The sequence below is a fragment of the Gorilla gorilla genome, chromosome 10 (genome assembly GCF_029281585.2).
Source record: "Gorilla gorilla gorilla isolate KB3781 chromosome 10, NHGRI_mGorGor1-v2.1_pri, whole genome shotgun sequence".
NCBI classification, from domain to species: domain Eukaryota; kingdom Metazoa; phylum Chordata; class Mammalia; order Primates; family Hominidae; genus Gorilla; species Gorilla gorilla.
In genome coordinates this window covers 51,633,085-51,659,241 of record NC_073234.2, presented here as the reverse complement: position 1 = coordinate 51,659,241, position 26,157 = coordinate 51,633,085, and the positions used below count along the sequence as shown (strand labels likewise).

General features: G+C 45.5%; 1 protein-coding gene across 4 annotated transcripts in view; it reads right to left on the bottom strand.

The window, feature by feature from the left end:
- FMNL3 (formin like 3) overlaps positions 1-26,089 on the bottom strand; it is a 62,483-nt gene extending 36,394 nt beyond the window's left edge. For 3 of the 4 annotated variants that reach the window (XM_004053083.5, XM_063694649.1, XM_004053084.5), the window contains exon 1: positions 25,657-26,089. In XM_004053083.5, the coding sequence (XP_004053131.1) occupies positions 25,657-25,782 (126 nt within the window). In that variant the 5' untranslated portion in view covers positions 25,783-26,089. The remainder of the gene's footprint in view (positions 1-25,656) is intronic. The other variant, XM_063694647.1, reaches the window with a different exon arrangement.
- Positions 26,090-26,157: the final 68 nt, after the last annotated feature.

Below are 26,157 nucleotides of genomic sequence, written 5' to 3'. Positions count from 1 at the left end.
TAGTAGAGACGAGGTTTCACGGTGGTCTTGATCTCCTGTCCTCATGATCCACCCGCCTTGGCCTCCCAAAGTGCTGGGATTACAAGCGTGAGCCACTGCGTCCTGCCTGAGTAGCATTTTAAACTTTCCAGTACAGCACAGGCTTTGGAATCAGGGATGACTGGATTTGAATCCTGTTACTTTTCACGAGACAGTCAGAAAGTTCTCACTCTGCTGCCCAGGCTGCAGTGCAGCGGTGCGATCATAGCTCCCTGCAGCCCCAAACTCATGGGCTCAAGTGATCCTCCCACCTTAGCCTCCAAGTAGCTAGGACTACAGGCATGTGCCACCACGCTTGGCTAATTTTTTTTTCTTTTTTTTTTTTTTTTTTTGTAGAGACGGGGCCTCGCTATGTTGCCCAGGCTGAACTTGAACTCCTGACCTCAAGCAATCTTCCCACCTTGGCCTCCCAAAGTGCTAGAATTACAAGTGTGACCCACTGTGCCCAACCAGGGAAAGTTATGAAACTTCTTTGAACTTCAGTGTCTTCATTTACAAAATATGGATAATATCTGCCTCTTAAAAATGAATAAAAGGGATTTTGCACAGTGCCTGGCGCAGGAGAAAGACCCTGTAAGTGGTAACTGGAATGACCTACTCCAGGAGTCACATTTGACTCAAGTTAGCTTCTAAGTACATATGCAAAATACAAATACAATTTCATCCTTTTTTTTTTTTTTTGAGACAGAGTCTCGCTGTGTCGCCCAGGCTGGAGTGCAGTGGCTAGATCTCGGCTCACTGCAAGCTCTGCCTTCCAGGTTCACGCCATTCTCCTGCCTGAGCCTCCCAAGTAGCTGGAACTACAGGCGGCCGCCACCACACCCAGCTAAGTTTTTGTATTTTTAGTAGAGACGGGGTTTCACTGTGTTAGCCAGAATGGTCTTGATCTCCTGACCTCGTGATCCACCTGCCTCAGCCTCCCAAAGTGCTGGGATTACAGGCGTGAGCCACCGTGCCTGGCCCTCATACTATTTTTTTAGAGACAGAGTACAGCAGCATAACCACAACTCACTGTAACCTTGAACTCCTGGACTGTTACAATCCTCCCACATCAGCTTCCCAAGTAGCTGAGACTACAGGTGTGTGCCATCATGGCCGCCTATTTTAATTTTTTATTTTGGTTGAGACAGGGTCTTGCTGTGTTGCCCAGGCTAGTCTTGAACTCCTGGTCCCAATTGATCCTCCTGCCTTGGCCTCCCAAAACATTGAAATCACAGGTATGAGCCTCTCTGCCCAGCCTAATTTCATAGTACTTTAAAATATATAAAAGAGTATAAATGTATAGTTGAATAGTATAGGTTAAACATACGTAAAGTACGATTCCCTCATCTCATGTGATCTAATAATTCTGTAGGTTAGAGCAGTTGCACCCTTGCCCCTTCAAAAGATAAAATCAAGAAACCAACAGCCACCCAGGGGATTCACAGGAAAACTGAGACCAGAACTTAGTGAAATGAAGTCAACTCACTAAGCTGCTCTGCTATTTGAGCAGCTGAGTGATCTGGGACAATTCTAACCTTTTGGGGCCAGGGTTTTGTTATCTGTGGAGAGATATGGGAGAGATTTTGCCAGGTTATCTCTAGTGTTCCCGCCTCATCTCAGATTCCTCACTTCCCCTACTGTCTCCTAACTTCCTTGGGTCCACTTCTGCCACAAATCTCTGTTTTTGGCCCCCTCAACTAACTACTCTTCTCAACAACTGTGCTTCTCTCCTTGTGACCTTACATAAGTCCTAGGAGTTGTCCCTCCCCATCACTGAAGGGCTGTGCTGTGAGACTGGAGAAAAGCTCACATTTTTATTGACAGTAGGCATAGATGACTCTCAAATATGTATTTCTATCCCAGACTTCTCCTTTGAGATTCAGCTTTAAATACTCAACCCCCATTAGACATTCCACCCAGACTTCCACAGGCTTTGCAACCTCATGTGTCTCAAAGTGGCCTCATCACTTTTCCTTCTAAGATATTTCTTCTACTGTGTTCCCTTGTTAGAGTAGTTAACTCTAATCTAGCAAGCTAGAAATCTGGGTGCCATCCTCAATGCCTCCCTTCTCCCTCACCTCTATCCTCACAATGTAAAATCTAATCAGCCATCAAAAATTGAAATAAAATCTAATCAGTCATGAAAATTTAACTATTTATTAATAGTTAACATTTATTTGACTGTCCCATCATCTCCATTGTGCAAACTGGTCCCAGTTTAGGCTCCCATCATCACCACCACAGAGCCAAGGCCTTCCACTCAGCTGCCCACCTCCAATTCTGGTTCCTTCCCATGGTTGCCAGACTGACCTACCCACAACTCACAATCTGACTATGAAACACATAAAGTACAGTCTCTTCCACATGGCATTCGAAGCCCTCCTTACCACTTGAGCCCTGCCTCCCACGAGTCTCTGCCTTACACTTTACACTTCAACGGCACTGAGCAGCTCTGAGAGGGTTCTCTGAACACATCATGCTGTCTCAATTTAATGCCTCTGCTCATGCTGTCCTCTCTACCTGGAATGCTTTCTTTTCCAAACTTCTGTCCTACTCCTAAATACCCTTTTAGCCAGCAGAGATTTCCTTCTCTGGGCAGTATTCCCCAAGCCCCACCTCTCTACTGTGCTCTCCCGATGCTTCCTGCATCTCTACAGAACTGCACTTAGACAGCTTTATGTTATAATTACATGTTTAATGTGTTTGTCTCCCCCTCTAGACTGAACTCCTGGGGGCAGGATGACTGTCGTCTTAGTCACCTTTCTCTAGCTCTTAACACAATTCTAAGCACTTGCTGAGTGCATGAGTACTAGGCTGCACTTGCTGAGTCTTTGAGGGCTGCTATCTTGCCCCCTCTCTGTCTCTAGGCAGGGAAAATTGACACCTTAACCATTCTCAGTTCACCACCTCAGAGGCCCTCCTGAGTGCTGATGTGATTCTTTAGCCGCCCTGCCACAGAATAAGGCTCTCTCTGCCCTCTTGCCTCCAAGACAATCAGAAGCAGCTGGTAGTGCTTTTGTACTGTTATGACACCAACTTGACATTTCCCTGGATCTGTAGGCAACAAGTACTAGATGCTTTCTTTACAATTCTTGGAAAGAATCAACTGAGAAGCCAAATTCTACTGGACATTGTCTAGCTGGTTATCCTCTAGCTTCTGAGATGATGCTCAAAACTTTTAACAAGGACATTCTAGAGAAATGACAGATAAATGCTTTGGGACGCCACCGCAACCTGTTGCCCCATAAATGCACAAGAGATTCTTAATTCTTTAGTCAGCCACCATGCCAGCAATAATTAAACAAGCCCAAAGGGAGCAATTCATAGCTGCTATTGGACCATCAATCTGGAACTCATGACAGATGCCATCAGAAAATAATCTGCAGACGTGAGCACTTCACGAGGGAGCAGATTCACCAAGTGCCCTGCCTGCCAAGGGCCTGAGGATAATGAGTGCTTATATGATGTTGATTCTGCTGAGTGGCAAGTAAAAACAAAATAACCACAACCACAAACGAGAAGTCTGTCCAAAGTAAGGGGCCCAAGCATACTCTGGACACAGAAGGGGTCCAAACAAAGATGCTCTTTCCTGGTCAGATATCTCTGGCCCATCCATTCTAGAACATTGTCTGGGCCTCACTTCAGGGCTGGCATTGAAGGGAGAGGAGTATGTGATCTCGAGTCTACGAAATGAGCCCATATAACAGCAACTCTACCACCCCAGAGTTCAATAAAATCCCAGGAGCACAGGTCTCAACCTCAGCTGGTGTATGATCGTTTTACCCTTGGTAAACGCCCCCAGTTTTAAAATAAGGTCCAGGCCGGAAGCAGTGGCTCACGCCTGTAATCCCAACACTTTGGGAGGCTGAGGCAGGCAGATCACTTGAGCCCAGGAGTTCGAGACCAGCCTAAGCTGCATGGCGATATCCCTAGCTGGGCATGGTGGCACGCGCCTGTAGTCCCAGCTACTTGGGAGGCTGAGGCAGGAGAATCACCTGAACTCAGGAGGTGGAGGTTGCAGTGAGCCAAGATGGTGCCACCGGACTCCAGCCTGGGTGACAGAGAGAGACCCTATCTCAAAATAATAATAATAATAATGTCCCTCCATGGCTGCACAAGAGACAAAATGTGCTAAAGGGCAGGCCAACAAAAGCCAAGAATTACCCCAGTACCTGGAGGTCCCTAAAGCCTGTGGAAAGGTCATGACTAGGCCAACATTATTGAGTATAAAAGAAAGGTGACTAGTACGTGCTGTTCAGTGACTTTACAACTTCAAGGTACAGAAAAACAGTCTCTACCCTTCAACAATAATTCTTATTTCTTAAATATTTTTGTTAGGCTCCTCAATACTAGATCTCTGATTCAAGAAGTTAATGGCCTTCAAATAATATTTCTATTTAAGGCTGGGTGCGGTGGCTCACACCTGTAATCCCAGCACTTCGGGAGGCCAAGGCAGGGGGATCACTTGAGGTCAGGAATTTGAGACCATCCTGGCCAACATGGTGAAACCTTGTCTCTACTAAAAATACAAAAATTAGCCAGGCTTGGTGGTGGGCGCCTGTAATCCCAGCTACTCGGGAGGCTGAGGCACGAGAATCACTTGAACCTGGGAGGCAGAGGTTGCAGTGAGCTGAGATTGTGCCACTGTACTCCACCCTGGGCGACAGAGCGAGACTCGGTCTCAAAAATAAATAAATAAAAATTCTATTTAAAATGTTTTGGTTTTTGGAGGGGGAGGGTTTGAGACAGGGTCTCACTTTGTCACCCAGGCTGCAATGCAGTGGCATGATCATAGCGTACTGCAGCCTCTCTCCCAGGCCCAAGCAATCCTTCTGCCTCAGCCTCCCAAAGTGCTGGGATTACAGGCATGAGCCACTGTGTCCAGCCTTCTACTTAAAATGTATTGAGCATCCTGGCTGGACGTGGTGGCTCACACCTGTAATCCCAGCACTTTGGGAGGCCGAGGCAGGAGGATCACGAGGTTAGGAGACCAAGACCATCCTAGCTAACACAGTGAAACCCTGTCTCTACTAAAAATACAAAAAAATTAGGCGTGGTGGCGGGCGCCTGTAGTCCCAGCTACTTGGGAGGCTGAGGCAGGAGAATGGCATGAACTTGGGAGGCGGAGCTTGCAGTGAGCAGAGATTCCGCCACTGCACTCTAGCCTGGGTGACAGAGCGAGACTTCATCTCCAAAAAAAAAAAAAAAAAAGTATTAAGCACCTTTATGTCAGTCACTGAGCCCCAAAACTCTTTAAAAAGGCCTGGCTGAGCATCCATCCCTACACTCCTTGCAGCTGCTTCCCAGACCAGACTTCATATTTCTCTTCAAGACCAGAACACACAGAGTGACTTCAGGAAATCTTGAAAGAATCAGACTTGAGAAGCCTAGGAAAGACAAGTATCTATTTACAGTTAATCAGCACCCTACCCAGCCCTGCAGACAGTTCTGACAACTGGAGCCAGGAAGAATCAACCACAGGCTCTGACTGGGGCCCACCTGAGGCTGGGAGCCAGTTGGACCCCCAGATGAGTACTGACTCTGATCCCCACCCAGACTGGCTGCACTGCCATAGGGAGCCCCTTCCTTGGAGACACACTCAGGCACTGGGATCCAAAGTTCATGGAAAGTTTCACTTTCTCTTATAGCTCAACCCCCAAAACTGCCTGATAATCTTATCATCTTATCTAAATATCTTCCCCATTACTTTTTTTTTTTTTTTTTGAGACGGAGTCTCACTCTGTCTCCAGGCTGGAGTGCAGTGGCGCGATCTCGGCTCACTGCACCCTCCGCCTCCTGGATTCAAGTGATTCTGCTGCCTCAGCCTGCCAAGTAGCTGGGACTACAGGCGCCCGCCACCACGCCCGGCTAATTTTTGTATTTTTAGTAGAGACAAGGTTTCACCATGTTGGCCAGGATGGTCTTGATCTCTTGACCTCGTGATCTGCCCACCTTTGCCTCCCAAAGTGCTGGGATTACAGGCATGAGCCACCGCGCCTGGCCCCTCTCTCTTATTTTTTAAGAGACGGGGTTGTCCAGGCTGGACTCAACCTCCGAAAGTCAGGGTATCCTCCTGCCTCAGCCTCCCATGCAGCTGGGACTACAGGCACATGCCACCACACCTGGCTATAACCCCCAATGACCATCTATCTCTTTATCTTACCTTCTTTTTCTTCATGGTACTTCTTGCTACTTAACACTATATTATATACCTGTAGATTTGTTTATTGTTCTCCCCAACAACAATGTGAATGCTATGAGACTGGCTTGTCTTTTTTGTTCACTGTGGTATCACTGATGTCTAAAATACAGAGTAAACACTCAATAAATAGTTGTTGAATGAATAAATGAGTGATCATGCCAAGATTTTTAAACTCTGCTTCCATCCTAGTGGGGCTACATGAGAAGCAAGACTGAATAATGCCTACTTTCCAGAAAGCCCTATAAACCTGTTGCTGAACCCTAACATTCCCTCCAAATATCTCCCTAAAGTCCTCCACATCTCACTCCCAGGCCCACAAACCCTAACCCACCCCACAGCAAGTATTAAAGACAGAAAATGGAACAGCACCCAGGGAGGAGACACATTTTTCCTCCAGTTAAGTACAGTCCAGAACCTCTGCAAATTAAAAGCTCCCTCTTCACTGAATCCACTCAGCTATAGTTATAGGTCACACTTTTTATTTTTATAACCAGCCAACCCATCAAATTATAGGCTCAGGCCACTGGTAGGCACGCCAAACACTGGGGCCAGCCTAGCCTAGCAGAGGCACTGCCCCTTCTGGCCTGAGAGGGGGTACAGGAGTGAGGACTGAGCACCAGTCAAACCTGAAAGGGCAGAAGCCACCATCACCCTGCAGGGGACAGTGTAGCGAGAAGCCTGGATCTCACTCAGGCCAAACTGCTGCCCATAAGGGAGACAGATTCCAGGATTCTCCACACAGCAGACAAGAGAACTCTTAACCTTATAAAGCATACCTAGAAGTTTCCCTACAATTAATTTCCAAACTCCTTACCAAGGCCAACAAGGTCCCACATAATCTGGGCCCTGCTCACCTTTCCTATATCTTCTCGGACTCTCCTCAGCATCCTTGTAGACCAGTCTGGCCTTCTTGCAGTTCCTCAAATGTGCAAAGTTCTTTTCCACCCCAGGGCTTTGCAAAAGTTGTTCTCTTCCTAGAAAACTCATCCCCCAGATCTTTATATACGGCTATGATGATGGCTTGTGGTAAGTGGGTCTGCAAGAATGAATCAAAGAAACTGCTAAGAAGTCCATTACAACAGACCAGGCAAGAGCTGAAGATCAACTACAGTAGTGGTAGTACAGATAGAAAGGTGAGAGTGACAGCAGCCCAGACTAACTCCAAGTGCTTGGCCTGGATGATTAGCTGGAAGAGTGCCATTCCCCCCAAAATACAATGTATAAGAAAACACTAGCAGGTATAAAGTGGCTCACAAACATTGGACACTGTTACTATGAAATGAGATATATTTATTGAGCATCTATTATGAACAAGGCATTGTTAATAATAAAAATTATTTAGTACAAGACAACATTTTACCCTAAAGAAAGGCAAAAATGGGCTGGGCATGGTGGCTCATGCCTGTAATCTCAGCACTTTGGGAGGCTAAGGTGCAAGGATCACTTGAGCCCAGGAATTCAAGGCTGCAGTGAGCTATGATCACACTACTGCACTCCAGCCTGGGCAATAAAGAAAGATCCTAACTCAAAAAATAATTTTTTTTAAAGGAAAGCAAGACAGATCTGGCAACGGAAAGAATTAGTTCAAAACTTGCTGACTAGAAATGGAAGCTTCTACATTTGAAGACTTCTGCAGTTCAAGGGTAACACATGGGATCATTTTCTATCCAGTTTCACTTAAATCAAATTATTCTGATTCTCTAACCTATGAGGATTGAGCATTTATTTCTCATATATTTCAGTCATTCAACTCTAAATGAGAAAACTCATGAATGGCCAGAGACCACTTACCAACTATTCTCTATTCCCTGTTGAAACCCTGGGCAGGAAAGTCCCTTTTCTAACAATCAAGAAATGTTCAGGCTAGGCACGATGGCTCATGTCTACAATGCCAGCACTTTGAGAAGCTGAGGTGGGCAGATATGGCTTGAGCCCAGGAGTTCAAGACCAGCTTGGGCAACACAGCAAGATACCATCTCTACAAAAAAGTAAGAAGCACAACTGTAGTCTCAGCTACTAAGGAGGCTGAAATGGAGGACGGCTTGAGCCTAGGAGTTGGAGGCTACAGTAAGCCATGATCACACTATTGCACTTCAACCTGGGTGACAGAGCAAGCCCATTTCAAAAAAATAAGAAATGTTCAGACAAAACTCAGTGTGTACTGGCCATCTGTCCTGATCCAAGCTCACATCTGTCTATAACTAAAATCCTCTATTCCAGCAGCAGGGCTCCTGGCTGCCCCTCATATAGCTGCTTCATTCCTCCTCCTTAATTCCCTCCCATACAGCTCTGGCCTGGAACAATCTCCTCTCTCCTGATCTACAGCTGATTAAAGACCTGACTAAATCCCCTGTCCTCCTTAAAGCACTGCCTATTTAGCACTCCTGTACCACACTGATCCTCCCCTAGCTCTCCAATCTTTCTGTGTTTATAGCTGTGTGGCACCCTATCACCGCATGATCTCACTTGGTCTTCACAAAAGCATGTGATTGGGCAAGACAAACAGTATTCCCACATTATAGATAAAATACAGCACAGAGTCTCACAGACAACCTGAGGACATGCACTTGCTTTAATTCTCTAGTTCAAAATATAGTTTTAAGTACATACACATTTTGTCTCTCCAACTTAGATAGCAAGCATTATCTTCTATTTATTTTGTATACCCCAAAGTACAAGGGAAAGTGCTGTGTATACAGCAGGCACCTATGACGTATTAACTTAATAAATCATGAAAGAAAAGAAAATGGAATGAACATTTAGAATAGACCCAAGACTTCCCAACCTAAAGCCTTCTTTGTTACACTCTCTCTTAACAACCTGTTCTTTGCCTTCCAAGAATATATCATAATTAAATATTTATTTAATATCTGTATTTTCCTCTAAACTCTATGAGGGCAAAGGAATTCTTAGATTTTTCACCACTATATACCTAGTGATATCAAGAGCACGCAGTAAATTTAAAACAAAAAACAAGAAAACAAAACTTCTCGAATAGCAGATGTCCTAGTAGGATAGCTAAGATTCAAACCCAAATCTGGCTGACTCTAAAGCCCAAATCTTTCCACCACACCTCTTAGCAAAGGAGAACTTGTCTGGTAAACTTTCCCCTATATTCTGCCACAATCCACTCAATCCACTCCAAAGCAGTAGTAAGAGCAAAGGAGAGTCAACCCCGCAAAAAGGAAACTATAGTTAAGAAAGTGGGGCTAGGCGCAGTGCCAGCACTTTGGGAGGCCAAGGCAGGAGTGCGAGACCAGCCTGGGTAACATGGTGAAACCCTGTCTCTACAAAAAATACAAGAATTAGCCAGGCGTGGTGGTGCACCTGTGGTCCCAGCTACCTGGGAGGGTGAGGTGGGAGGATCACTTGAGCCCAGGAGGCTGAGGCTACAGTGAGCCAAGATTGCACCACTGCACTCCAGCCTGTGTGACAGTGAGACCCTGTCTGAAAAGCAACAACAAAAAAAACTGGGCTTTGGCATCAGGCTGCTTGGACTCAAATCCCAACTTTGCCACCTACTAGTGTGTGATCCTAGGTGAGCTATTTAACCTACCCGGACCTCAGTTTCCTCTTCTATAAAATGGAGATAACAAGTACTTCACAGAGTTGTGATGATTAAATGAGATAATGTGTGTAAAGTGTTTTGCATGGTGCCTGGTATACCATTATCACACAATAAATGTTAGCTATTAAAATTATTAGCTATCCTTATTCCTAGAAGGCAAGAACCTAGAGAAAATGATTGTCACGGTGGTCATAGCTGCTGAACGACTTGACTTTGAGAAGCTGAGATGCAGCACAGCCTAGAGCTCAGGTTTATTCTCTTTGCGGACTTCTAGGGCTATGGCTGTGCCAAGGCTGGAAATGCAGCTTTCACTGGCCTGGAAATGACAGAGACTAAAAATACATAGCCTGCCTGTATCTGCGGGACCAGGATCATGCCTACATTAAATAATTTAAAATACAGCTTCAGGGCAAAAGAGCATCTCTTAGGATTCTTTTTACTGTGGAAACAGTGCCAAGCTCAGCACAGGGCACAGGGCAGTGGCCAGTTGCTGACCCCACTGGTGCCCTTTCTCTCTCTCGCACTTTTCTTTTGGCTTAGTGCGAAAAGTAAGAGAGGAGCTTTTTTTCTTTTTTTTTTCCCCCCATTAAAAGTTGGGTCTGGCCGGGTGCGGTGGCTCACGCCTATAATCCCAGCACTTTGGTAGGCCAAGACGGGTGGATCATTTGAGGTCAGTAGTTTGAGACCAGCCTGGCCAACATGGTGAAACCCCCATCTCTACTAAAAATACAAAAATTAGCTGGACGTGGTCTTGCACGTCTGTAATCCTAGCTACTCGGAAGGCTGAGGCAGGAGAATTGCTTGAACCCGGGAGGTGGAGGTTGCAGTGAACCAAGATCACGCCACTGCACTCCAGCCTGGCTGACGTAGCAAGACTCCATCTCAAAAAAAAAGAAGTTGAGTCTGGCTGGGCACAGTGGTTCATGCCTGTAATCTCAACACTTTCAGAGGCCAAGGCAGGCAGATTGCTTGAGCCCATGAGTTCAAAAACAGCCTGGGCAACATAGCGAGACCCTGTCTATTCAAAAAATACAAAAATTAGCCAGGCATGGTGGTGCACGCCTGTAGTCCCAGCTACTTGGGAGGACTGATTGAGCCTGAGAAGTTGAGACTGTGATCACACACTACTGCAATCTGAGCTAGGCAAAAGAGACCTTGTCTCCAAAAAAAAACTTCAGTCTACCCCCTCCCTACCCAATTTTTATTCCTCCTTTTCTCTTAAAGGAGGAATACACAAGTAGATAATGTAAAAGAAAAAAATTCAACCAACTGAAAGCTTATAGAATAAAAAATCAGTCACTATTCAGCCCTCAACCCCACTCAATCCCCTCCACAGTTCACCACAGTTAATAGGTTGATGTTTATTTTTCTAGGCCTTTTTTCTATGTATTTATATACAACCATATATGGTTTTTATAAAGCATTATATATATAGTCTTCTAATTGCCTTTTTAGATTATATTTACACATACATATATATCTTGGAGATTCCCATTTGCCACAGCCATTTATTGAGTGCCTACCCTGTGCCAGGTATTTGGCTGTACAGTGATAAGCAAACATAATGTCCCCACCCTCACTGAAATCAACAATCTGGGAGACGGATAATAAACAAGTAATCAAATAATTGTACAAGTGAAAAAGAATGAATAGGATGCTAACTAAGAAAAAGAATAGTAAGTGGGGAAGATCTGAGAGGTGGCATTTTTAAAAATTGAGACCTAAAGTATAAACTAGAAAGAGTCGTTTTAACATCCAGGCAAAGGGTATCCCAGGAGAGGAAACAGCTTATGCAAAGATCCTGAGATAGAAAGGAGCTTGTCCTGAACGAAAGAGGGCTAATGTGGAACTTCGTAAACAGGAGGGCAATAAGGTTAAAAAGGTCAGCAGGTGTCAAATGATGCAATCTTAAGGGTCCGTTGTCAGGAGTTTGCATTTTTCCTTTTAGTATAATACAAAGGGAAGCCATTAAAGGTTTTTAGGCCAGGGAATGATGCTATTTAATTTATATTTTAAATTTGGGTGCTCTGTGGAGAATGGGTGGGAAGATGGAGATAGGGATAAGAGAGGAAAATGGAAAGCCAGTTGGTTGGCTGCAATACAAGCAAGAGCTGATCTTGACTTAGACCAGGGCGGTAGCAGTAGAGAAAAGGGACAGGCAGATTACATATACATACAGAGAGAGAAAGTTTGTTTGTTTGTTTGTTTGTTTTTTCACTTTTTGTTGTTTTTGAGATAGTCTCGCTCTGTCACCCAGGCTGGAGTACAGTGGTGCCATCTTGGCTCACTGCAGCCTCTACCTCCCAGGTTCAAGTGATTCTCGTGCCTCAGCCTCTCCAGTAGCTGGGACTATAAGCGCGCACCACTACACCCAGCTAATTTTTTAGCAGAAACAGTTTTGTCATGTTGGCCAGGCTGGTCTTGAACTCCTGGGCTGAAGTGATCCACCCGCCTCAGCCTCCCAATCTTGTTTTCTTTGGTTTTTTTTGAGACAGAGTTTCGCTCTTGTTGCCCAGGCTGGAGTGCAATGGTGCAATCTCGGCTCACTGCAACCTCTGCCTCCTGGGTTCAAGCAATTCTCCTGCATCGGCCTCCTGACTAGCTGGGATTACAGGCACGTGCCACCACACCTGGCTAATTTTGTATTTTTAGTAGAGGAGGGGTTTCTCCATGTTGGTCAGGCTGATCTCAAACTCCCGACCTCAGCTGATCTGCCCATCTTGGCCTCCCCAAGTGCTGGGATTACAGGTGTGAGCCACCAACAATCTTATTTTTTTTAAAGACAGGGTCTCATTCAGAGGCCCGGACTGGAGTGCAGCAGCACAATCACGGCTCACTGCAACCTCAAACTCTTGGGCTCAGGTAATCCTCAGGGACTGGACTACAGGCACATGCTACCACACCCAGCTAATTTTTATTTTTTGTAGAGACAGGGGTCTCACTATGTTGCCCAGGCTAGTCTCGAACTCCTGGCCTCAAGTGATCCTCCAGCCTCAGCCTCCCAAAGTGCTGGAATTACAGGCATGAGCCACCATGCCCAGCCTATTTTTGGAGATGAAATCAGCAAGACTTACTCATACAGTGGGTATGGAGAAAGGAAAAGAAAAAATTAAAAATAACTCCCAGGATTTGCCCTGAGTATATGAATGGGAGAGCAGTAAATTTAAGCAAGGAGTGGACAATCAGGCTCTTCCCCATTCCTTTTTTTACGTTAAACAATGTAGCCCCGATTATTCCTTACATGCACCTTCCGTCACATGTGTAAACTGTTCTGCAGAATGGTTTCCTAAAGGTGAGGTTGGGGAGTTAGAGAACACGCACATTTTAAATGGATAAACCCTGTAAAATGCCTTCTAAAATGTCTGGACCGAATTAATCTGCCATTAATATTGACCACGGACATTGTCAGTCTTCAAAATTTCACCCAGATAATTAGTATAATAAGTATATCAGGACGAGTGCGGTGGCTCATGCCTGCTATCTCAGCACTTTGGGAGGCCGAGGCAGGTGGATCACGAGGTCAGGAGTTCCAGGACCAGCTTGGCCAAGATGGTGAAACCCCGCCTCTACTAAAAACTACAAAAAATTAGCCGGGTACAGTGGCAGGCACCTGTAATCCCAGCTACTCAGGAGGCTGAGGCAGGAGAATTGCTTGAACCCAGGCAGCAGAGGTTGCAGAGAGCCGAGATTGCGCCACTGCACTCCAGCCTGGGCAACAAGAGCGAAACTCCGTCTCAAAAAAAAAAAAGTATATCCTCTAAATTTTCATCTCCTTGATTTCTAGTGAAGTTAAAAAACTTTTTCTATTATTTAACTTTTAATTACATAACTAATACATAAATGAATTGTCCTTGTAAAAAAAAAAGTAAACATTATAGCTAGGCACGGTGGTACACTCCTGCAGTCCCAGCTACTCCAAAGGATGAGGTGGGAGGGCCCAAGAGTTCGACTCCAGTTTAGGGAACAAAACACTGTCTCTAAAAAATATATAAATAAAAATTTCAGATGTAAACATTAAAGATAAAGCTAAATTCCTCTTGAATCTGTTCTTCCCACCATGGTTCCTCCCCTAACCCTGAATCCCAGAGGTAACTAACTAGTGTTATCAGTTTTATTTGTACCCTTACAGATACTTTTTAATTAATTTAAAATCTATATATAAAAAATAAAAGATTAAGCATCTTTTAGAAGTTGTTTTTCCAACAGTCCTTTTAGCATGAATAAAAAATCTAACCAAAAATAGTTTCCTTAAGGCCTAAGTTAGTGACATTTAAGCTGAGACCATGCCCGCTTAGTTAACCCCTCTGAGCCCTAGCTTCATATTGCCTGTAAAAAAACACTGCAGTGAAATACTGCCTCATAGAGTTGTTGTTAAGTTAAATGAAACAAAACATGTCAAAGTACGCGGCATACATCCAACAAATGTTAACTGTCTTTCCTTAACCTTTACAAGTTAAATCCAGGCAGTCGGTAAGGACCAGACACTGAGCCATTCCTAAAAGGATGAGATGAGGGACTCTACTCAGAAAAAACAGAGTGTTGTCTTAAAAGATTTTTTTTCATAAGTCCCCCAAAAGATGTAAATTTTCCTATAAAAATTCTGTTATGAAATATCCGAGCAGTCAAAAAAAGGTACAGGTCATTTTTTTTTTTTGTAAGGTAGAAGAGAGGATTTAAGCATTGCTAGAGAAACAAACGTTCCATCCATCCTTCTCCCAGGCAGATGCTGGGAAGCTCACTACCCAGATATTCCCCCAAGGACCTCAGGCCTGCAGGAAAGAGTTGCTGCTTTAGGCAGGTAGTACCTCCAAACACAGGATATTATCTAACCTTTGGCCGTCACTGCAAGAGGCCACTGGGTTCCTCGGATTTGTGAAAGTATAGCTGTCTCTTGGTATTTGAAGGGGATTGGTTCTAGGACCTCTCTAGAATACCAAAATCCCCAGATGCTCAAGTCTCTGATATAAAATTATATAGTAATTGCATATAACCTACACACATCCTCCTGTATACTTTAAATCACCTCTAAACTGTTTATAATACATAATACAATTACGTGCTATGTAAATACAGTTGTCCCTCAGTATATGTGGGGAATTGGTTCCAGGACCAGACCAAATGGCTCCAAGCCTGGTCCTGGAACCAAAACCTGAGCATACTCAAACTCCACAGGCCCCATGGAACCCATGTGTATGAAAAAGTCTGCCCTCCTTATAAGGTTTTCAATTCTTACTACTCCTCGTTTGATTGAAAAATCTGTGTATAAGCTCACCCACACAATTCAAGGCCTTGTTGTTTAAGACTCACCTACAGTTGTTATACTGTTTTGTTTACAGAATAATTACAAGGAAAAAAACGCTACATGATCAGTACATGCACAATTTTTTCAAATATTTTATATCTGAAGTTGGTTGAATCCACAGATACAGAACCCACAGATAAGGAGGGCCAGCTGTACATCCTATTATCTCCACCTGGATCTTCCCAAAGGTTGAGGGCTAGGGCCCTAGTTCAAAGAGGTAGACCCCACCACAAAGGATCCTTAATCAAAGTTAAACTGTCCAGGGGCCTGAATATCTCCCTCTGAATGGGAATCACCCAAGTTTCAACAAGCTCTTTTTGTTGGAACCACTAACAGCAGCATTATTTTATCTGAACCAACAACCAGGGCTCCTTCTTACCAAGGATCAAGAGCACTAAAACTGTATCAAGGAGTTCCCGCAGTAGAGTTTCCTCACCCAGCTATCACTTCCCATTCCTCCAGGCTGGCAGCCAGGGCTTCCTTAGCAAATCCAAAAATGGTCTTTAAAACTCCCAAAATACTACATGTGTTCATACATACATGGGAGGGGGAGAGGGGAAATAGGGACCACAGGTTTAACTGGATTTCCAAAGGAATCTGTTACCCAAAAGATTCAGAACTACTGTTGACAGATCTCTCAAACATATTCCCAACTTATAAAAACTTTTACTCTGGCTTGAGTAACTGACCAGGGGGTGAGCGTAGTATGTACATCCCAAACTGCCACTTGATGAGTTTTAGGGTAGAGCCCACAGTACAGAGGAATCAGGTATTAAACCAACAGGCAGAGGTAATAAAAAGAGGTCCACCTCCTTCCTAAAGGTGTGCTAGGAAATGGGAAAACCAAGAAAGCACCACATACCATGGCTCTGTCTTCCCTTTTATTGCTCTTGAAGCTTCATCCTCAATTGGTACACAGGACAAAGGAGGTACAGATAAGTGGAAGGCAAATCTCAGCAGGGGTGCCAACCACATTTTGGGCAGGATCCTTCTTCATTGTGTGGGACTCACCCAAACATGACCCAAACACAGAGGGATGTTTAACAGCCTTGGCTCTCAGCTAGAAAGCCTAGCACTCCCAGTCAGTATGATAATCAAAACATCCTCAAGTGCTTCCAAAAACTCCCTCCTGGGACAATACCTCCCTCAGTTGAAAGCTACTTTAAATTATGGAATTCTGAGACGAGATAAAGTGGGTAATGTATATACAATAAATATTTATTTTTAGCACCTTTATAGGTTACAAAGTGTTTTCACTATGTTGTCTCCTGTAAGCATCCTCAAAAACCTGTAGGATAGGTATTATCGTCACACATGTCATAAAGGATGAAATTGACTCAGAAAAGTTATAGGATTTGCCTAAAATCGTGCAGCTGAAAAAAAAAAAAGACTATAAAGCTGGATCAGAACCTAAGTCTTCTGATTCCAAAACCAATGGTCTACTGCTTCCTCCCAGAACAAAATTTTTTTTAAGATTTCATGGGAAACACTAGGAGGATCTATTGACTGGCTCCCCAGCTTCTGTGTAAAAACAAGAACAGAAACTGCTCTAAGCTATAAGTAGTTTTTAAAACCAAATATCCAAAACCAAATATCCTAAAGTACCCAACGACCAGGCTCATGTCAACTTTCTTAGAGAGGCACCGTACAATTAAAAGAGGATTATGATATTCTCCATTCTGAATTTGAGTAGAAATGAGCAAACGGGAGAAACAAAGTACGTATCTTCCCTGTTGGTGTGTATAAGGGACCCAGAGGTAAGATCACCAGCCCCAACTCCAGTTTTGGCCATAACTCTGGGTGAGGGGGGGGATAAGGATAAGAATTAAACCATCGCTAATATACAAGAGCCTAAACTTGTCCTCTACTGGCAAAATCTGCCATGTAAATAATTCTGCTAGCCCCTCGTGGTTCTGGACATTATTGAGAACACCTTTCAAGGACCTCAAAATACTTCATAAACTAAGAAGAGTATGCATAATAGTAAAGCTGCAGGAGGGGAGATACTGCTCCCCACCCAAAAAAAAAAAGACACCCTATCCATGTCCTCCCCTACCCAACACACAAACCCCAACCCACAACTTTCTTGTGAGGTGATGGAAGACAGTAAGAGAACCTGGAAAGAGGAAGATTCTAAAAGAGGAAAAGAGAAGTAGAGAGGAAAGTGGGAGGCAAAGACAACAAGAGTATCTCCAGGACACAGAGGGAGCTTGACACTTCTACACCTTTCCTGGGGGACTGACTCACTCTCCATGTGAAAGGAAAACAAGATACAAAGACATAACTTTGCCCAGAGAGGCAAAAGAGAGAGACTGGAAATGGAATGCAGGAATTCTAGCTGCCCAGCTCAGTTCTATTCTGGAATCCACTTCACTTCTCTATGAATGACAATCTTAAATCCCTGAAGTTCTCACCTGCTGCTATTCAGAAGTACCCAGCAAGAAGCAGGAGAGGAGGAGCCTGTGTGCTGACAGGACCGTCCCCTCCTCTGTCTTCAAAGAAAAAGGTCCTCCCCCTTCTTTAAAGTCATTTCCGAACCGCGATGAACCCCCAGCCTTTCCCTGGCTCTGCTATTGCTCAGCTCAGACGTGGGAGAAATGTTTCCCCAGAATGGAAGAGACTGGTCTGGAGACGTGGGAGAAATGTTTCCCCAGAATGGAAGTGACTGGTCTGGCAGACCAGATGACACGCTGACTTCAGGCAGCCAACACTGCTGTCCCATGGGCTTACTACAATCACTTCTGGGGCACATACTTTGGTGTTGACCACAGAACCAGGACCCTGGCTCTGCCCAGCCTCCCCAAGCAACCTCAGGGGCAGGGGAGGATCTGTGGTCTCATTTCCTCTCCACTTTGGCTTCTTTTTTCACTTCACTGAAGATTAGTTATTTCCACCAAGACCAGTTCCTGTTCTCACCAGCTGTAGCAGTTGTTTCCCCACAGACAGAATTAGGAAGCACTGGTGTGGCTGCCACCTGGACTGTCCCAGCTGCAGAACACAGACCCAATGAGTCCTGAGAAAGGGCTTTTTCATCCCAGATAAAGTAGCAGGAAGAAAATAAGGGGCAGGAAGCAATTCCAAGAACTCCACAGTGGATACACTGGCATCCATTTTATTATTTTAACCTTACATAACAGTTACATACGCTTTTATACGTGAAAAATATTTTATAATGAAAAACTATAGGAAATGTATACATTTATTACATAGACATATGTATATAATAAATCCCCAACAGAGAGCAAAGAACGCAAATAAAAGATGGCCAAAACACTTAAAATGAAATTTTCAGAGAACTGCAAAGTAAAACAAGATACCATGTCTAATTAATCAAACTGGCAAAGGCTTTAAAAACATTAATTCACTCAGTAACAGTTAGCTTACAGAGAAAGGTAGACACATATACTATCAGTGGAAAAGGTAACTGATAAAACTTTTTCAGAAGATATATGTCTCAAAGGCCTTTAAAAACCACATACCCTTTGGCCCAATAATTCCACTTCTAGCAATTTATCCTAAGGAAATAATCAGAGACGGACACAAATATTTATGCACAGGATGTTCAACACAGCGTTATTTGTAATAGCAAAAAAAAAGATTTTAGGCTGGGCGTGGTGCTCACACCTGTAATCCCAGCACTTTGGGACGCTGAGGCGGGCGGATCATGAGGTCAGGAGATCGAGACCATCCTGGCTAACATGGTGAAACCCCGTCTCTACTAAAAACACAAAAAATTAGCCAAGCGTGGTGGCGGGCGCCTGTAGTCCCAGCTACTCGGGAAGCTGAGGCAGAAGAATAGTGTGAACCCGGGAGGCAGAGCTTGTAGTGAGCCGAGATCGAGCCACTGCACTCCAGCCTGGGCGACAGAGTGAGAATCCATCTCAAAAAAAAAAAAAAAGAGAGATTTTAAAAGGGTAAGATACGCTGGACGCAGTGGCTCATGCCTATAATTCCAAAACTTTGGGAGGCCGAGGCAGGTGGGTCGCGTGAGGTCAGGAGTTTGAGATCAGCCTGGCCAACATGGCAAAAACCCGTCTCTAATAAAACTACAAAAATTAGCCAGGCGTGGTGGCATGCACCTGTAATCCCAGTTACTCAGGAGGTTGAGGCAGAAGAATTGCTTGAACCCAGGAAGCAGAGGTTGCAGTGAGCTGAGATCGCACCATTGCACTCCAACCTGGACGACAGAGCAAGATTCCATCTCAAAAAAAAAAAAAAAAAAAAAAAAAAGCAACATAAGGCAGTGATAAAATATTATAGAGTACTATGCAGTAATGAAATCATGATACTGGGCCAGGCGCAGTGGCTCACACCTGTAATCCCAGCACTTTGGGAGGCCGAGGTGGGTAGATCTAAGGTCAGAAGTTTGAGACCAGCCTGGCCAACATGGTGAAACCCCATCTCTACTAAAAATACAAAAAAATTAGCCAGGCGTGGTGGTGGGCGTCTGTAATCCCAGCTACTTGGGAGGCTGAGGCAGGAGAATTGCTTGAACCCAGGAGATGGAGGTTGCAATGAGCCGAGATCGGGCCATTGCACTCCAGCCCGGGCAACAGAGTGAGACTCCATCTCAAAAAAAAAAAAAAAAAGAAAAGAAATAATGATACTGAATAATATATAAGCAAATGAGAAAATGCTTAAAATAGTAAATGAACAAATCAGTTTACAAAACAATATACACAGTATGATCCCAATTGTTAAAAAATATATATACACGTACATCAAAGTGTTAATAGTAGATGGTGAGATTATAGGTTTTATTATCTTCTTTACACTTTTCAGTAAGTTCCAAATTTACCTAATAAATATTTATTATTTTCATAATCAGGAGAAAAGAAGCTATTCTCAATCCTCTTCCATCTTTTAAAAACCTTCTCATACATTATTCCCTCTTTTAAAAACCATTTGGAAACAAAAACAGTTATATCCTACAATCTAGCAAGTTCTATTTTGAGTTTCTATCCCAAGGAAAACTCTAAATATTGAAAATATTTTGTACACCAATATGTTCATCACAGCATTGTTTATGATGGCAAACAGAAGCAAAAAACCTAAATATCTAAGAAAAGGTGTATGGGTAAGCAAACAAAGGTACCTTCACTTGATGGACCATCGTACAAGCATTTAAATGTTTACAGGCCAGGCTTGGTGGCTCTTGCCTGTAATCCCAGCACTTCGGGAGGCCGAGGTGGGCAGATCACTTGAGGCCAGGGGTTCGAGACCAGCCTGGCCAACATGGTGAAACCCCGTCTCTACTAAAAACACAAAAATTAGCCAGGCGTGGTGGCATGCGCCTGTCATCCCAGCTATTTGGGAGGCGAGGCAGGAGAATCGCTTGAACCCAGGAGGCAGAGGTTGCAGTGAGCAGAGATTGTACCACTGCATTCCAGCCTGGGTGACAGAGTAAGACTGTCTCAAAAACAAAAACAAAAACAAAAACAAACCACTTACAATTACTAGCCTGGGAAAACTAATGAAATAACAAAAGCAAAAAACAAACAAAAAAACTGGATAAAAAACATATATACTGGCAGGGAATGGTGGCTCATGCCTAAAATCCCAATACTTTGGGTGACTGAGGTGGGAGAATCACTTGAGCCTAGGAGTTTGAAACCAATGTGGGCAACAAAGCAAGACCCCATCTCTACAAAAAATGAAAAAATTAGCCAGGCATGGTGGCGCACGCCTGTGGTCTAGCTACTCAGGAGGCTGAGGCAGGAGGATCGCTCAAGCCTGGGAGTTCAAAGCTGCAGTGGGGTGCAGTGAGCCATGATCATGTCACTGCACTCCACCATGGGTGACAGAGCGAGACTCTGTCTTAAATAAATAAATCAAATATCAAAACATTGTATAAAACTCTATGCAGAGAAAAAAACATAAAGGTTTTAAAGCACATCAGCTGCATTTGGTAAAGGAACTAAGAAAATATTTGCATTTGGTAATAAACTAGAGAAAATATGGATGTTTTTCTTTAACCTAAATCTTTAGTCTTTTCTTCTTTCTGATTTGTCCCATACTTTCTTTAGAGAATAAGTATTACTTTAAGAGGAAAACAAAACAAAACAAAACAAAAAAACGCTGAATCTCCCTCTGGGCAATGAAAACATTCCCAAATGACAGAGTCCACTCCATCAGTCCCTTCCCCACCACACACAGGCTTCCCCCAGACTAAGGCAGGGTCATATCAGAAGGTCAAGGGAATAAGACTCCTCTCTGTGGCCTAGGGTCTTCTCTGTGGGGTCTCTGAACAAGAAGAAGGTTCCTCTGACCAGCTGCTGTGAAAGGCCCTTTCCCTGCCCCCTCCCAAGTTCTATTCTAGCCTGAACTAATTCACCACAATCCTGAGGGCTGGGAAAAAAATTTCCACCATGGTGATTTGGAACCTGATATTTAGTCCAAGTTTTTCCCAGCCCATTTCTGTGTCAAAGGAGGCCCCTCAAAGCCTCTTAGACAACTAGCACCCAGGCCAGCTTAGCTCCCACATCAATGCTACACTTACAGAAAAACCCCCAAATTGTCAGTCGTCACCAGGGAAATGTGAGAGGAGAAACTGCAGCAGGGATAGCTCCTGTCACACAACCCTACCCTTATGCCCTGAAAGCCTCCTCCTAAGGGATATACAGGGCTTTTTCTGGCATCAGAACTTTTAGACTCCATGTCAAGTCTGTAGTAAATCAACAAAGAGAAAAATCAGAGTACAATCACAACAAAGACAGACAGCTATCCTTTCAAAGACCTTAGAGCCCTCTGCCTCCCCTCTCTATGGAAAGTCCAGTACTGGCCAGAATACTAGCTTCTGAGCAACTGAGTTTGGGTAGTAATCTAGTTTGGACCAAAACACACTGGGACTGTATCAAACCAGAGATTGGCTCTCATTCTGGTATTCATTAAGAGGAGCTCCATTAATTGCCCCAACCCCAAACTTCTCAATACCCAACAGAATGGGAAGTGCTACTCAGATAGGGCGTAAGGAAGGATGCCAAGAAGCAGTGTAACACAGCAGCTTCACAACCTTTTTCCCATCGAGGCACACCTAGAAAATATTACTGTTTCTACAGTACATGGGGTAGAAGCTGATCCCATCCAGAGGGGACTGACTGGGAACTTTAGCTGCCCCTAGGAATAAGGGATCAGTATTCCAGCACACCTGTGATCCATCTGCAGCACACTAGTAGGGAAGCCCTGAATTAAGGCACTGGGCTGGGTTAGGATTCTTGGAATCAATGCTCTCATCAAATCTTCTCATAGCCCTCATCTCAAGCTCTTCAACTTTGGCTGACAGATCATGTGTCTAGAACAGAAGGCTGGGAGCCTGTGGTCTTGACTCAGCACTGATACAACTTCCTCAGCGAGGATACTCTTCAAGGGGTTTTCCACAGACACACTGGGGCTAAGGAAGCCCTCCAGCTTACAGCAGCAGCCATATTCCGAGACTGGATATACACAACACGGTAATTGGTTTTATCAGATTTCTAAACTTTAAAACCCCTTTTTCGGAACACAAGTGATCTCAGATCTGAGTCACTGCTGAGAGGTACAAACTTAAAAGCTACCATTTACTAAGCATATAGTAGATGCCAGACTCTGCTAAGTATTTGACTTCCAATTTCATGAAATCCACACAACAACCTCATGTGGCAAATGCTATTATTATCCCCATGTATAAGAGAAGACTGGGAATCAGATTAAGTAACTTGCTTGAGGTCAAACACTCTTCTAACCAAAGACTATGGATGAAACAGTTGAATCCACTCTGATTTCAAAGTCCATAAGTTTAACCAGGACACCACTATGTCACCTCAACAAACCTCCCAAATAGCTTTTTCAAAAAACCAAACCAATTATAATGAAGCTGACAATCTAGGAAAGAAAAAGGTGAGAAAGGAACAGTTTATCTGACTGTTTCACACCATCAACAAAAATAAGCTAATCTGGCCAGGCACAGTGGCTCATGCCTGTAATCCCAGCACTTTGGGAGGCCAAGGCGGGTGGATCACCTGAGGTCAGGAGTTCGAGACCAGCCTGACCAACATGGCGAAACCCCATCTCTACTAAAAACACAAAAATTAGCCAGGCTTAGTGGCACGTGCCTGTAATCCCAGCTACTGGGGAGGCTGAAGCAGGAGAACTGCTTGAACCCGGGAGGCCGAGTTTGCAGTGAGCTGAGATCGTGCTGCCACACTCCAGCCCGGGTGACAGAGCCAGACTCCATCTCAAAAAAAAAAAAAAAAAAAAGAAGCTAATCTATAATCTATATTGAGTACTTACTGGGTGCCAAGCACCTTATATACAGGGGCTCACCTAATTCTCACAATCTCACCAGAACAGGATTACCTCCATTTTACAGATGAGGAAGAAGTCTAGGCTCAGAGAAGTTAAGATACTTGCTAAGCCAGAGTCCTTAATTTTTCTACTACACTATGCTTCTCCTGACTGTTCAGGAAATACCCCTAAGCCTGTACCTGGGTCAAACACCTGACTCAGTCAGTACTGTTCCCAAAGCATGGTAGAAAGGGTACCTTTCAGAACAGTGGACACAGGGACACTTAAGAGCCCCCAGAGAAGAACTCAAATCCCCAAGAAGGGATGATTTCCCTGTATTGGAAAACTGAGGTGAAATCCCGTCTCCTGAGACAACTAACCAGCTCTGGCCTGCCCTGTTCCAACCCTTCATCAGCAGCAGCTCAGGCACACAGAAACAAGACCAAAACAAAAGGCATGAGGAAACAAATCAAAATTTTATACAGAAAGGAAGGCATGCAAGTGGGTGGTCCAGTCCCCCGTTTGACCTGGGTTCTCCTGGTGCTCTGGTGTCCTGGTTAACTAGGACATCACGTGCATTTTGTGAATATTAAGCCATTAAGTTTGCTAACTACACGAACTGGTCAACCAAGGGCCAATGAGAACATGATGGATTCTGGTTCTGAGCTCTCACAAAAAATGGCCTGGCAGCTCCCACCTAAGGCAGCCTCCCACCCAATCCACCTCACCCCATCCCTTTCTCCCCAATTTCTATAGCTAACTTGTGTCAGCTTGCTGGGGGTTTTCACACCCCCACCAGAGTGCAGATCCCCTCCCACTCTTTTCCCCAACAGTTGGGCTCTTGTTCTCAAGGCCACTAAGTCCCAGTCTCTCCTCCTCAGCCTGTGAGATGGTCACAGCACATTGGTAATCACTGACTCACCCGATCCCCCGAGGAGGCTGGGGGAAATGCAGAGGGCCACAGGATGTATGGCCCACATCCCTTTGGCCCTTCGCAGAGCTGGCAGGCAGAGAGGTGCCAGCGACACCACTTCCCCTTGGAACACTGTGGACCCTCTTTGAGCCAGCTCTGGTGCCAGTGGGCTGATGTCAGATTCTCTACCATCGGAGAGGTCAAGATCTCTAGACAGCTCCACTGTTGCCAACAGATCTAATCTCCTTATTCCAAGGCAGACGAAATCCAATAAGGCTGCTAAGTCCACAACTTATCCCTCCTGATGGGCAGAGGCAAAGGCAGACTCGGCCCTTCAGGCCATACCAACAATAACGCCAGAATTATTACTGCTTCTTAGAAAACTCTTTGGGGAAGTGAGAACTATTTCCCCAAATTTCTCAAAGATTAACCCCGGTTTACCAATGTTTTCGCTCTGCAAAACTTCATTTTCAGCGCAAACATATTTTCTGGCTCCTTCCCAGTGATACCAGCTCAGAACCTCTCGCTTCATAGAGCCACTGACATCAATGTCCAATTCCCATACCAAAGAAGAATCCCAAAGTCAGCTCTAAAAACCCATTTATACAGACCGTTTGAAACCTACAGAAAGACTAAAAAGCACAGGCTAAACAACACAAACCAGTCACTATGGCTTAACGTGAAAAGAGGGGTAGGAGGCGGGATGGTTTGTGTATTGTTTCACTTGGAGAAATACCCCAGTGAAATGGTTTATCCACATGTTCAGCCTTTTAGGCAAATCCACTCTAACTTAGCAGGATGCCTGCAGGCCGTTCTGAAAATAAGCAGAATGGCATACTCTTTATTCCACCCCCTTCAGGAGCTGCCAGCCCCCTCCCCATCCCCCTCTCCCCCCAAACATCTGGTCTGGGCTGGGAGTGGGACCCACTCCCTGGGAAGCCTCCATGTTCGCAGGAGAGGCGGTGTCCCCACTCAGGGAAGCCTGCTGAGGAGCGAGCCGGCCGCGCTTCTGAATTCCCCCCACCCGCGAGAGGCTCCGGGCTGAGAATGCTAGGGACGGGGAGCCTGGCGAAGAAGCGGGGAGACGGGAAAAGGGCAGCAGAAGGGGGAGAAAGAAGGAGGGAGAAGCCTGGTTCCTAGGACGGTCCCGAGCTGGGGACTTCTCCTAAGGGTCCAGCGGTGGAGGCGTCGGTCCCGAGATCCCCGACGGGGCTGTCCGGGCCGGCCAGCGGCTGCTCAGAGGTTCCTGGGAAGACACTGGAGGCCGGGATCCGTTCGGGACCCCGACTGAAAGGGTGGGCGGGACGGGGGCCCAGCACAAAGTCCCAGCCCGGGCGTCGGGACCTGAGGGGCGGTACGCGGGGGAAGGGGCTGGGCTCAGCTCTCACCAGCACCAGGGCGAACCTTTCCTCCAGCTCACAGGGCTCAGGCATCGGCATCTTGCCGGGCGGCAGCAACAACGGGACAGAGGGGGGCTCTCCCGGGCCCCCCTCGGCGCTCTCCAGGTTGCCCATCGCGGCGGGGCCCCCTCAGGGGCCTCGGCCCCCCACCTCCACGATCCGGAGCTTTCGGCTCCGCGGCTCCGACCAGGCTCCTCCCTCAGCGCCGGCTCCCCGAGTCCCGACTCCTCGGCCCCGTCGAGGGCGCCGGGGGTTCCCTGGAGTCCCGCTGGCGGGGGCGCGCGGCGAGGGCGGAAGCAGCGTAGCGGAGAGCCGCACCAAAGCGAGGGGGACGGAGGCGGCCGGCTCTTGCTCACACCCGCCGCCTCGCCGCGCTCGGCGCGCCGCCCGGGCGCTGCCCCTCCCCGCCCCCCGCGCTCTTTCCCTTCCCCCCCCCAACCTCGCTTCCTCCCACCCACACCCGGCCGAGACTCGGGCTTCCCCCGCGAG